Raw genomic sequence first — 13,005 nt, forward strand, 5'->3', positions numbered from 1 at the left:
CCCCCTGATGGCCGGGCCGAGGATCCAGGCATAGGGGGGCTGCCCCCCAGAGCTGGCTGCATCGCTGCAGGCACACAGACCCCAAGTACAAAAAATACCTTCTTTACTGTTAGTTTCTCCAGCTCGGGGGGCCCCCAGGTTTGGGGGTGGGGCGGATTTACAGCGTGCGGGGGGGGGGGGCTCACACACAGCAGGGAGGGGGGCACCCGGCTCCATATAAAACAGACCAACGGGGGAAGGGGGTGTCAGTGCAATTGATGGGCATGATGGGGGGGCCCCCTGGCTACAAGTGCCAGGGCAAACGGAAGGCTGGGGGGGGCAGTGGGGTGCAGTGTGTCGCCTCGAAGTTCTGCAGGTGCTTCCGGGCCTGGGGGGCAGAGAAGAGGGAGGGAATCAGTGATGGGGGGCAGGGAGGGACACCTCAGCCCCTGTTGTGGCCACTAGCTGGAGAGAGAACCCAGGAGTCCTGGCTCCCAGCCCCACCCTGCTCTAACCACCAGACCCCACTCCCCTCCCAGAGCTGGGAGAGAACCCAGAAGTCCTGGCTCCCAGTCCCCCTCTTGCTCTAATCCCCCACCCCCCACTCCCCTCCCAGAGCCAGAGAGAGAACCCAGGAGTCCTGGCTCCCAGCCCCACCCTGCTCTAACCACCAGGCCCCACTCCCCTCCCAGAGCCAGAGAGAGAACCCAGGAGTCCTGGCTCCCAGCTCCGCCCTGCTCTAACCCACCAGCCCCCACTCCCCTCCCAGAGCTGGGAGAGAACCCAGGAGTCCTGGCTCCCAGTCCCCCTCTTGCTCTAATCCCCCACCCCCCACTCCCCTCCCAGAGCCAGAGAGAGAACCCAGGAGTCCTGGCTCCCAGCCCCACCCTGCTCTAACCACCAGGCCCCACTCCCCTCCCAGAGCTGGGAGAGAACCCAGGAGGCCTGGTTCCCAGCCCCCTGCTCTAACCACCAGCCCCCACTCCCCTCCCAGAGCCAGGGAGAGAACCCAGGAGTCCTGGCTCCCAGTCCCCCTCTTGCTCTAATCCCCCACCCCCCACTCCCCTCCCAGAGCCAGAGAGAGAACCCAGGAGTCCTGGCTCCCAGCTCCGCCCCGCTCTAACCCACCAGCCCCCACTCCCCTCCCAGAGCCAGGGAGAGAACCCAGGAGTCCTGGCTCCCAGCCCCCGCTGCTCTAACCCCCCAGCCCCGACTCTCCTCCCAGAGCCGGGGAGAGAACCCAGGAGTCCTGGCTCCCAGCTCCCCCTGCTCTAACCCCCCAGCCCCGACTCTCCTCCCAGAGCCAGGGAGAGAACCCAGGAGTCCTGGCTCCCAGCCCCCGCTGCTCTAACCCCCCAGCCCCAACTCTCCTCCCAGAGCCGGGGAGAGAACCCAGGAGTCCTGGCTCCCAGCTCCGCCCTGCTCTAACCCACCAGCCCCCACTCCCCTCCCAGAGCCAGGGAGAGAACCCAGGAGTCCTGGCGCCAGGCCCTGCCCCCCACCCCGGGAGGGAGGGGCTATCAGAGTACACTCACCAGGAACAGGGCCAGCTGCCGTCGCCCCTCGGGCATCATGTCCTCCCCTGGGGGAAGGTGAAAGGCCAAAGGTTAGGCAGAGACCCACGCCCCAGGCTGATTCCCCTCCAATCCCTCCCCCCGCAACAGCCCCACTGGCTGCTGCCACTCCAACTATCCGCCCCAGCTACCCCCTGGGTGGAGACCTCCCCCCCCAAACATCACCCCAGCCACCCCACATGGGCTGATCCCCAGCACCCGCGCGGGCCGGTTCTCAGCCCAGCCATCCTCCCGCCCATGCCAAGCTGATTGGCCGGACCTGCGGCCCCAGCATCCCACCGGCCACCCCAGCCCCACACTCACCCATGCTCCATGGGAAGCGGCGGCCGTGCTCGACCTGGTAGGAGTTCAGCACGGACAGGCACCAGTCCTCATCCACCTCGTAGGAGCTGTACACGGAGGCTGCGGGGAGGGGTCCGGTTAGAGCGGGGCTGGGTGGGGGGGGGGGGCAGGACGCCTGAGTTCTCTCCCGGACTCTGGGAGGGGAGTGGGGGCTGATGGTTAGAGCAGGGGGGGCTGGGGGCCAGGACTCCTGGGTTCTCTCCCGGCTCTGGGAGGGGAGTGGGGGCTGTTGGATTACAGCATTTACCTTCCTCCACAGCATTAGAAGCCTCTAGCCATTCCCGAACGACTCGCACCCCCTCCTCGGCCATCACCTTGGGGTACCTGGAACCGGGGGAGGGGGGTTAGACACGCTGCGTTCCGGTGGTGGCCCTCACTCCCAACCTGCAACCCCCTGCGATCCCAGCCCTGGGCTCCCCCAACTCACCGGTGCTGGAGGAGTTTCAGCAGCAGGTCATTCCCCCTGTTTGACATAATATCTTCCGGGACTCTACGGCACACCAAACAGGGGGCAGAGTTAAGGGTATTTTCCGAACTCTTCACTGACATGAGTTTGATGGTTCTCTGAGTTCTTTATACGGCACACTAGAACTCCAGTATCCACTCCCCCAAACCCTCTAGACCCCACTTCCCTCCCTGTGCCGGGGATGGAACCCAGGAATCCTGGCTCCCGCCTCCACCTCCTCTCGCTCTAACCACTAGACACCCACATCCCTCCCCGACCTTTACTCACGTGGTTGTGATAATTTCATCCTTTGTTCTTCTGACCAGCAACACGGGCCCCTGGTATCTTGGGAACCAAAGAAAGAGAAACTCCTAAGCAAGGCCGCATGTCCGGGTGGGGTGGGTGTGGGGGAGACAGTACATTAACACCCCTTCCCCCATCCAAGATGAGAGACTTCACCAGCAGCAAGTAGTCCCGAGGGTTAGTCCTGAGGGCCAAGGTTGTGCATGGGTTCAAGAAGGGATAACGTTAACCTGCGGAACTCCCCACCCCATGATAGTGTCCTGATCAACGTGCCACTAGATACCAGAGGCCAGGATAGAGGGAGAGAGTTAGACTTCACCATTGGCTTTCACTGGGTCATGGAGCCAGCTGCCACAGGATATGAGGACAAGATTTTGGCGGGATTAGGGGAAGAAAGGATTTAGCCAGGAATACGCATGAAATAACACGGCAGGCAGTTCCACAGGTTATCAGTAAGGCCCGGAGTTTAGCAGGCCAGGGCCCAGAGATCGGATTTCACAACCACACTGTCGCCCGGGGCTGGGTTTTTCTGAGCCGAACACCTGCAGAGCGCCACCCTGAGAACCTGAGATTCGTCAGGTCTCAACTTTCCCCCGCCCCCGACGCCTCAGTTTCCCTTTTTACCTGCAAAGCTGCTCGCCGTTGTTCAGGTTCAAGTATTGCCTCACCGTCCTGGTGACCAGCCCTCCTAGGACACGCAGGTTTCAGAGGAATTAGAACTCAAAAACAAAATCATTGAGAGTCAAGTACACTGTAGCCGCAGAAACACCCAGGGGGCTTTCGTCAACACCCGGGGGTGTTTCATCAACACCATGCTTAATAAACAGGTTTCTAAGGAACGAGCAGGATTGACGCTACCCATGACCAGGCTCTGCTTCCAAACGGGTGTCATATAAAACATCGGTTGCAACGGTGACGCAGTACAAGCGCTGGCTAACTCGCGGCAGGGCGACACAGCCCAGGAGGTCTTCCACAGCCCATTTCCAGGCTCTCAAAGAGCTTTATGAAGGAGGCCAGTCCCCATCAGCTCCATTTTACAGATAGGGAAACTGAGTCACAGAATGGTGATGTCACCCAGCAGGCCAGGGAAAGCCGGAAATAAACCCCAGGTCCCGGAGTGCAACGCTCTATCCAAAGGCCACCCCACCCACTGGAGAGATCGGAGCCATCTAGCCGCACGTTGTGCACCAGGCAGGTGCAATGTAGAACATCAGTTGCAACAGTGACCGTATGTTGCCTCGTTAGGCCAAAAGCGGCTGGTCACTAACGAGCGACAGACGCAGCCAGAGGCTGGGAGCTGCTCTCTGGCAAGCCAGCCCGGCTCACGCCTTGCGCAGGTGCAGGACAGAACACTGGTTGCAACAGGGACGCTTGTATTAACAGTGGACTGACCCATTTTCCACAGGGGTAGAAATGAATCCCCCGCACAAACAGCTAATGGAACCTCTCACAGGGGAGAGGAAGCTATCCCCCGCCTAACCCCTGATAATGGAAGCTTCCTCCATTTCTGCAGCCAATTGGGTTTGCCCACCCCTACCACCGCCCACATGGGATGCTCCAGAATGTCATGGCTCGGGAGAATTGAGTGGCTGGGTGGGGTCATATGACCTCCTGGGGGGTCGGAAAGTGGGGGAACTGTGAGATGGGATAGGCTGGCGGGTTCTCAGACTAGTCCATGTGTCTGAGGCAAGGGGCCGAACCACGTGGGCAGTGTGAAGAGGGGGAAGGGCTGAACCACATGGGCAGAGGGAAAGGGGGGGGTAAAAAGGCGGAACCATGCGGGCAGCTTAGAGGGGAAGGTCTGAACCACACAGGCGTGGTGCCGGGGTGTGAGGGGGGAAGGGCTGAACCACATGAGCAGAAGGGAAGGAGGGGTCACTTACTGCAGCTCTCTGGCATGACCTTGAGTGCCAGGGGGACCAGGTCGTCAAAGGAGGCGTCCAGCACCAGGGCGCTGATGTCTGGGTATGACATGGCCGCCCACGTGGCTGCAGGAGAGAAGGCATCAGCGGCGGGGTGGGTGGGAGGGAGTAGATCAGCCCCCTGCCTGGGACAGCGCTTCGATCTGTCCCCTCTTCTGACCCTCCTCCCGGTATATGGTCCCTCCCTCTCCAACCTAGCCCCATAGTTCCTACCCCCTCCCCGGTACCTGTGAAGCCCCCGATGGACCAGGCGTACACCACGATGTCCTCAGGCAGGAAGCCCAGCTGGTGGATGGCGTATTGCATCACCACATCCATGGCGTTGGCCTCGTTCTGTGGCAGGGGGATGCCCTGTGGGGGAGAGTGGGGGTGTTGGGAGCCCAGATTCCTGGGTTCTCTCCCCAGCTCTGGGAGGGGAGGGGGGGCTGCTGGGTTAGAGTGAGGGGGCTGGGATTCAGGACTCCTGGGTTCTCTCCCCGGCTCTGGGAGGGGAGTGGGGGCTGCTGGGTTAGAGCGGGGGGGCTGGGACCCAGGACTTCTGGGCTCTCTCCTAGGTCTGAGAGGGCAGTAGGTCTGGTGGTTAGAGCACAGGGAGGCTGGGAGCCTGGGACTCACCGTGCTGCCAGCGAAGCCGGGGTGGTTCCATCCGAGCACCGAGTAGCCGGCTGGGAGGGAGAAGCGGGGGGGGAGGGGGGTTAACGTGAGGCCATGCGCAGCAGGGACAGAACCCGCCGGACGGATGCCAGAGAGATCATCAGTTGAAACAATGTGCAGGGAGCTGCTGGACAGTTCCACTGCGGAGTATGGGGGGGGCCACAACTCACCCCTGGTGTCCTGGAGTTTAGGACAACCCATGCCCCCAAACTGGAGTGCTCTAGGGCAGACAGAAAGGTGGCGGCCCCAACCCCCTCCTCAAATAGAAATGGATCCTTCCCAATGAACCCCCATCCCATGCAGAGAAATGGACTGGGCCAAAGAAGGTTACCTGATCCCTGCACCCCCATCCTGCACAGTGATATGGGATAGTCGAACCAGGACCATCCCAAGGAAAGGTGGATTGGCCCAAATGGGGCTGCCCTAACCTGTCCCCCCACATACAAAAAATGGGTGGGTTCAAAGGCCGTCCACCCCAACCCCCTATCCCAAAGCACAGGAATGATCTAATCGAAAGGGAGACACCCCCCCCCACCCCAGCCTCCACCCCCATCCAGAGCAGGTAGATTGGTCCAAAAGCAGTGCCCCCCCAAGCATAGAAGTGGACTGCTCCAAGCAGAGCTGTGCCCTACTCCTCCCAAAGGGATTGGATTCTACCAAAGTGGAAAGGGGGGAGATCACCAGTGATGCCGGATCATACCATCCAGGGGGGTAGGCAGGCAGCCAACCTCATAGAATCCAGCATTGCCTTCACAACAGATCACCTAAGGGTGGGTGGGGGACACAGAGGGGACAATGAGGGTCCCACTGAACCTCAACTCAAGCGCGTCCATTCGGCCTCCCTAAAATCAGATACAGGCTCCGCCCTCTCCCCCCCTCTCCTGGGCCCATCCTAAGTTGCTGCAGCATCGTCATGCGTCTGCTCCCCAGCTGCCCTGCCCCAGAGGTGGCTGCATTTTGGTGGGGAGGAAGTCATCCCTATGTATTAAAATACTCTGTGACTTCAGTTCCATTTCAGGCAGGCGCAGGGAGTTCTGTCCTCGGCCAGGGGACTGTTTTCAAGTTGTTCCCCCACCCTCCTAGTTGGCAGGAGGGGGCATTATGAGCGCAATGCGAAGCTGGGCCCCCTGGTCAAATGTGGACCCCAGCTGGGTTCTATGTCCCCTTAGCATAGGCAGCGCCGGGAATAAAGCTGCTACGAACACTGTCGGCTGGGAGACAGGAAAGCGTTACACCAAGGGAGAGGCCGCCAATCATTCCTGGTGGTGCCAAGTGGGGACCCCTCAATCCCCACTGGCTGGCACCAAGTGGCTGGTGCTGCCTCCAGCCCACAGGGCCCGATTGCCCTGTGATCGGCTCTTTCACTATGAATTACTGGCATTTTATACCACCAGCCGTCTGCCTGGCGCTGCGCCACCTCCTGCTCGATCTGGCCTGCTCCCAGGACAGGGTTCGCCCCATCACCATGGGAAGCGCCTGGGCCGTGGATCTCTCTCCCCAGAGCCCCTGCTTTCCAGATCCAGACCCCCCATCCTGTGTGATCCACGTCCCGGCTGGACTAAGCCCCCGCCGCCGAGCAGAGAAACGCTCACCAGTTTCTTGCCGTGGGGCTCGGAGCTTTCCCGACGGTCCACGAACATCGTGTCAATCTCGTTGCCGTCACAGGCTAACAGCTTGGCTCGTTTCCCGTTGTACTGGGCCGCGAGGGGAGAGATTGGAGCAGGGTTAAACCAGAAACTGGCTCGGGGAAGAGAGTGGGGGCTAGTGAGTTGGAGTGTGCGTGTGGAGGGGCTGGGAGCCAGCTGCATCCTGTTCTCTCCCCAGCTGCATCCTGTGCCTCCTGGACTCACCTCCTCCACCAGGCGGGCCTGGCCCTGCAGCAGCATGGGCATGACGGCTTTCTGCAGCAGGTAGACGGAGCCCGGATACAGCATCCTGCGCCCGAAGGTGTGCGCCACGATGTAGCTAGGGGGGCAGAGGGAGGCGGTAGGTGGGGGCAGCACAGTCCCCTGGCCCCTCCCTTGGAAGGGAATCCACCCAGCCTCCCCCCTCCCCCTAGGAGAGCTGTTTATGGGTCAGTTTGGGGATGAAGTCACATGACAACCCTCCCCAGCCAAACAAGGTCTGGGATACACAGGTCCATGGCCTAAAAGTCCCATGTCCCACTTAACCTCAGCCAATAGGCAGCAAGGAGCACTCCAGCCAATCAGAAGGCAGGATTCTACCCCTTCCCCAACATCCCAAAGCTACCACCCCCGTCAACCAACCAGAATTCATGGAGTTGCACCCCCAGCCAATCAGCAGCCAGGATCCCCTCCCAGCATTCCAAGCCCACTCACCAGCCCTCAGCCAATCAGTATCCTTCCCTCTCAGCATTCCAGAACCACTGTGCCTGCCCATCCCTGTGGCCAATCAGCAGACAGGACCCTCTATCAACATTGCAAAGCCACCTCCCCCTCCACAGGCTGACCAATCAGCATCCAGGAGTCACTCCCAATGTGCCAGTTCCTCCCCCACACCATCTGGCCAATCAGCACCAAGGAGTCCTCTCTGCCCTTCCCTGCATCTCCCATGATGCCCTGGTGCTGATGCCATGACTCCCATAATGCCTTGGAGGGGTTTCTAGAAGTCGGGGAGACCCAAGCAGTCTGCAGCCCTCCCTCCAGCCAATGGGAACCCAGGATCTGGCAAAGTCCCTCCCCTGGGTGCCAGGGGGCGGAGCCTACCTGGCGATCTGGCAGGGCAGCTTCTTGATGGCATGGAGGAAGCCGTTGGCCGCGCTCCGGTGTTTGGGCTCCGGCCGCAGCAGCGAGACGCCCCGGGAGTCCGACCTGCGGGGCAGCGAACAAGAGGCTTACAGTGGGGGCTGGGAGCCAGGACGCCTGGATTCTCTCCCTGGCTCTGGGAGGAGAGTGGGGTCTAGTGGTTAGAGCGGGGGGGGGGGTAGAGCCAGGACTCCTGGGTTCTCTCCCTGGCTCTGGGAGCAGAGTGGGGTCTAGTGGTTAGAGCGAGGGAGAGGGAGGAAAGAGAGCCAGGACTCCTGGGTTCTCTCCCTGCACCCACCGGCTAGCGACCTTGTCCCAGCGGAAGTCCACGGGCCAGCTCCGAAAGTCGAAGTTGTAGCTGGCGAGTTTCTTCTGCAGCAAGGAGAGATAGAGAAAAAGGAAGGAAGGAGGTGAGACGGACCTAGAGAGATCGACGGAGGGGTGCGCTGGGCTGCCCCCTCCCCCTGGCTGGAATGGGTCATTCCAGCCAGCCCGTCCGCCCCCTCACAGCAGAGTGAGCAGCATGTCAGCACCTCCTGCTGGCCGGGGGCTGCTCTGGCAGGTGAGCTCAGCCCCAGCATGGAGAGGGACAGGCCACGAGGGGAACCGAGCATCATGGGAGGTGCAGTGCGGAGGGGCTGGGCCGCCAGGCATCCTGGGAAACGGGCTGGCACCGAGGGAAGCCACAGGCACCATGGGAGATGGCAAATGGCACCGGGGGAGTGGGCAGCAAGGTATCCTGGGAGATACAGGCAGGGTTGGCCCCTGAGCATCCTGGGAGACCACAGGGGGAAGCGGAGGCAGAAAAGCATCATGGGTGACAGGTTGGAGCAGGCTGCAGGGTGTCCTGGGAGCTGGGTGGGACGCAGCTGTGGAGGATCATGGGCGACAACCCCCTGGGAGGAGGGCTGTGTTGCTTCCCCCCAACCGTAGCCGGGCGGGGGGGAGCCGAGGGGAGAGGTCAGGGTTCCCCCATCCTCTTCACCTTGATTTCTGGGGTGCCGATGCGGTGGCTATCTTCCAGGATGGTGATGAACTGGATGTACTGGGGGTTGGCCCAGCGCCCGATGCCTGTGACAGAGGCACCAAGTTAAACACATTCGTATATCCATGGAAAGAACCCAGGAGTCCTGGCTCCCAGCCCCCCAGTCTAACCACCAGCTCCCACTCCTTACCTCTCAGGCAGGCGACCCCGGCCAAAAGGAGCAGCATGGTCCCAGCGTAGTGAGAGAAAGGAACCACCTTCGACATAGTCAGGTATCCTGTGGGGGGTGGAGAGGCACGTGTCCCTTAGCCAGGGTTCAGCAGACACCCAAGCTGCGCCCCCAGGGAGGGGTCAGCCTGGAGTGATGCAGCCACCTCTGGGGTGAAGCAGCTGGGGAACAGCCGCATGTAACACTGCACTGAGATGGCTCACTTAGCTGGCTGCATCTGATGCCATGGGGCAGGGTCTGGCAGTAGCCCAATGACACCACTGCATTTTGGGACAGGAAGTGAATGGGAAATCGCAGCTATAAAAATAACTGCTGGGTGGGATGTTTAAGGCAGACAGAATTGAGCAAGGGCCAGAGGAGAGTGCCCCCGGCTGAAACTCCCAGCCCAGCTCCTGGCAGCACAATGCCCCTAGCACTTCCATGGACCCAGCCCTGACTGCCAGGGAGAGCCTCCCCTGCTGACCCCCCCGGCAGCCCTGCTCCCGGCAGTGCTGCTCCCCCTAGCACTGCCCTGGGGCCAGCCCTGACCGCCGGGAGAGCACCCCCTGCTGACCCCCCCCCCCAGCCCCGCTCCCGGCAGCGCAACGCCCCCTACCTTTTCGGTACAAGTAGAACATAGCCAGGGGGGAAGTGTAATAGGAAATAGACCAGAGCACCGACGCCTGCAAGGAACAGGAGAGGGCCAGTAGGATGATACAGCCAACAAAACCCAACCCCAGGGCTCCTGGGTTCCCTCCCCAGCTTCAGGTGGGCTGTAGTGGTTAGAGCAGGGGGGCTGGGAGCCAGGACTCCTAGGTTCTATCCCAGCTGTGGCAGGGAGTGGGTTCTGGGGTTCACCGAAGGGCAAGGATTGCAGGTTGCTGCAGGGCCAGAGTATCTAACCCAGCCAGGGCCCGTGGGACGGGATTAGAAACAAACATGTTTTCACTGCAGAGTGAGTCATTGCTTCCCTCTGGGGCAGTTTATGGAGGGGTGAGAGGGACCAGGAAATGCGGTGCAGAGAGTGGAGTCTAGTGATTATAGCAGGGGCTAGAAGCCAGGATGCAGGGTTCCACTGAATGACCCAGCCCCGAAGGTGCAGGGGGACTCACCAAGGCCAAGATGCTGTCAGCATGCTTCTCCAGTGTCCGTGGCTGGTAGTACGACTCCTGCTAGGAGAGACCCCATGTCATTTCGAGCCCCCTGGGGCCCCTTTTAGCCCCTGGGGGTTCGGGTGACCAGGAGGGTGTGGGAAACTCTGGGAGTTAAGCCTCCAAATTAGATGGGGGGAAACCCAGACAGATCCCCATTCTGCCACCAAGGAGCCAACAGGGTGTTATGGGTTGGGAGAGGGGGCATATACCATAGGGCTGGAATCAGTCCATGTGGGGCCCATGGGGGTAAGAGAGGCAGCAACACCACGCCAACTTGGACCACCCATCGAAGGACATGGTGGCCATTTTGGTGAGATCACACGAGGGGTTATGCCAACCCAATGGCCATACTGGAGACACACCAACATGGCGGCTCAGGGAGGAGGAAGAAACAGCAGCAGCCATTTTAGAGTAACGCCAGCCTGGCACTGCAAGGGTGGGGGTGCGTCAGCCATTTTGGTGACGCCACGCTGGAACTGGGCCAACCTCATGCCTCTGCAGTGGACACGCAGCAGCCATTTCGGTGACGCCATTTTGCAGTCAGGCCAACTTGGCACCTCAGGGATGGGGCCACGGTAGCCATTTTGTTTACATCACACAGGAGTCACGCCAAAACGGCGCCTCTGGGGATGGCATCATGGTGGCCATTTTGGCAAGGCCACATACACAGGAGTCATGCCAACTGCTGGGGGAAGGTGTCATGGCAATAGGATGAGAATGGAAGCTAAGGTAAGGGGAATATTTATGGTTGGGGGGGCTGGGAGATATCAGATAGTGGAAAGGGGTAAGATGCCCCATTTATGCTCTCTTCCCCCCATTTCCTATAATAGTCTGTCCCAGGTGGATATTAACACTCACTCCTGGAAGATACCATGCTGGATAATGGGGGGAACTGGATTTCTTCAAGTACCATACACAGTGGACTGATCCATTGGGATATCAATACACTAGAGCCTAGGAGAGACCACGTACAGCCATGTCCCCCACCATCCTTGTGATGGGTCTCTCTTGAGTAGGTGAGAACATCATTACCTCAAAGGCTAGCAGCTACCACATCAGGTGCTGCAGAGTGGCACCCCCCCATGTCCTACAATGGTTTCTCCAAGGCAGTATCAATAGCTGCGGGGTTGGGACGATATCATTGGATAATGGGGATGAAGGTCCAATTCCTTGTGACTCCCCCAAATTTCCTACAATGGTCTCCCCCAAAAGCGGGGGCCCGTCAATACCATATTGGAGAATGAAAAGGGTTCAGCTCAACCCCTCCATGTGCTACAATGGTCTCTCCCAAGGGAGGAGTATCAATCCCCTGGGGATACTATGCTGGATAACGGGGAGCAGCCCAGACGACCAACCCCCCCATGTTCCATTATGGTAGCGCCCAGAGGGATATCAAGATCCTGGGGCTCAAAACATTCCATGATGGACAATGGGGAGCTGCCCCCTTTCTCCACCATGGTCTTGCCCAAGCCCCCATAGAAATAACGGGAGCCCGGGCGATACCATTGTCTCCAGCGGGGGGAGGAGGCGGACTCACCCAAGAACCATCCTGGGTCCCCTCGGCTGCCTCGTCCCCATCCCGGGGAGGCCTGGCCGGCCCCCGATCTCGATAGACCCGGTACAGCCGCGGCCCCAGCACACAGCTCAGCAGCTTCGCCATCTTGGCCCGGACCAAAGCCGGGAGCCGGGTAGACGGGGGGGGCGCGGGGGTAAAGAAACTCCACTTCCGGGTTCTCTACAGGAGCCCGGGGCGGACAGACTTAACCAGAGGATTTCAGAACGCTTCCCTCTGAGAGACGGTTCTTAAAGGGCCAAGCGACCGTTTTCTCGTGCCCCCCCCCGCTCTTAAAGAGCCAGGCCTTCATTTCCCCCCATCTTCCCCCCTCAAATTTAGTCCTGTGGTGGGGGACGAAAGGGGGTTGCACCAGCCTGGCACGTCCAGGGTGGGGACGTGGTGGCCATGTTGGGAGTAATGCCAACTGGGCAGCCATTTTGGTGCTGGCTTAGGGGGCAGAGGGGGTCACACCAACTGGGTGGGGGCCTGGCAGCCGTTTGGGAGCTGGCGTCAACTGGCCGCTGGGGTGGGGACACAGCCGCCATTTTTGAGCGGCTGTATTGGTCTCATGCCAACTTGGCAGCTCTGAGCTGGGGGATGCGGCGGCCATGTTGGAGCTAGGCCAATATGGCGTCTCTGGGATGTGTCGGCCATTATTGGTCTTATACCAACTTGGCGTCTCTGAGCTGATGATGTGGCAGTCATCTTGGTATCGCTACACTGGAGCTATGCCAAGATGGTGTCTCTGGAATGTGTCGGCCATCTTGGTATCACCACACTGGAGCTATGCCAAGATGGTGTCTCTGGAATGTGTCGGCCATCTTGGTATCGCTACACTGGAGCTATGCCAAGATGGTGTTTCTGCGATGTGTCGGCCATCTTGGTATCACTACACTGGAGCTATGCCAAGATGGTGTCTCTGGAATGTGTCGGCCATCTTGGTATCACCACACTGGAGCTATGCCAAGATGGTGTCTCTGGAATGTGTCGGCCATCTTGGTATCGCTACACTGGAGCTATGCCAAGATGGTGTTTCTGCGATGTGTCGGCCATCTTGGTATCGCTACACTGGAGCTATGCCAAGATGGTGTCTCTGGAATGTGTCGGCCATCTTGGTAT

At 60.1% G+C, this 13,005-nt stretch overlaps 1 protein-coding gene across 2 annotated transcripts; it reads right to left on the reverse strand.

The window, feature by feature from the left end:
- Positions 1-86: 86 nt before the first annotated feature.
- On the reverse strand, positions 87-12,048 carry LOC115640717 (phosphatidylserine lipase ABHD16A-like). 2 transcript variants are annotated; one of them, XM_030543606.1, is made up of 20 exons: positions 11,869-12,048; positions 10,290-10,349; positions 9,794-9,860; positions 9,160-9,246; positions 8,970-9,055; positions 8,283-8,356; positions 7,946-8,050; positions 7,070-7,184; positions 6,812-6,913; positions 5,920-5,983; positions 5,181-5,230; positions 4,793-4,916; positions 4,527-4,631; positions 3,268-3,331; positions 2,629-2,685; positions 2,323-2,385; positions 2,143-2,219; positions 1,857-1,955; positions 1,515-1,561; positions 87-367 (listed from the first exon to the last, which is right to left on the reverse strand). In XM_030543606.1, the coding sequence occupies exons 1-20, from the start codon at positions 11,989-11,991 to the stop codon at positions 284-286; spliced, it is 1,653 nt and encodes a 550-aa protein (XP_030399466.1). In that variant the 5' UTR covers positions 11,992-12,048; the 3' UTR covers positions 87-283. The 2 variants fall into 2 exon arrangements, with proteins under 2 accessions (XP_030399466.1, XP_030399467.1); XM_030543607.1 differs by having other exon boundaries at positions 10,290-10,346; positions 11,869-12,047.
- Positions 12,049-13,005: the final 957 nt, after the last annotated feature.

Source organism: Gopherus evgoodei, unplaced genomic scaffold (genome assembly GCF_007399415.2).
Source record: "Gopherus evgoodei ecotype Sinaloan lineage unplaced genomic scaffold, rGopEvg1_v1.p scaffold_32_arrow_ctg1, whole genome shotgun sequence".
Lineage (NCBI taxonomy): Eukaryota > Metazoa > Chordata > Testudines > Testudinidae > Gopherus > Gopherus evgoodei.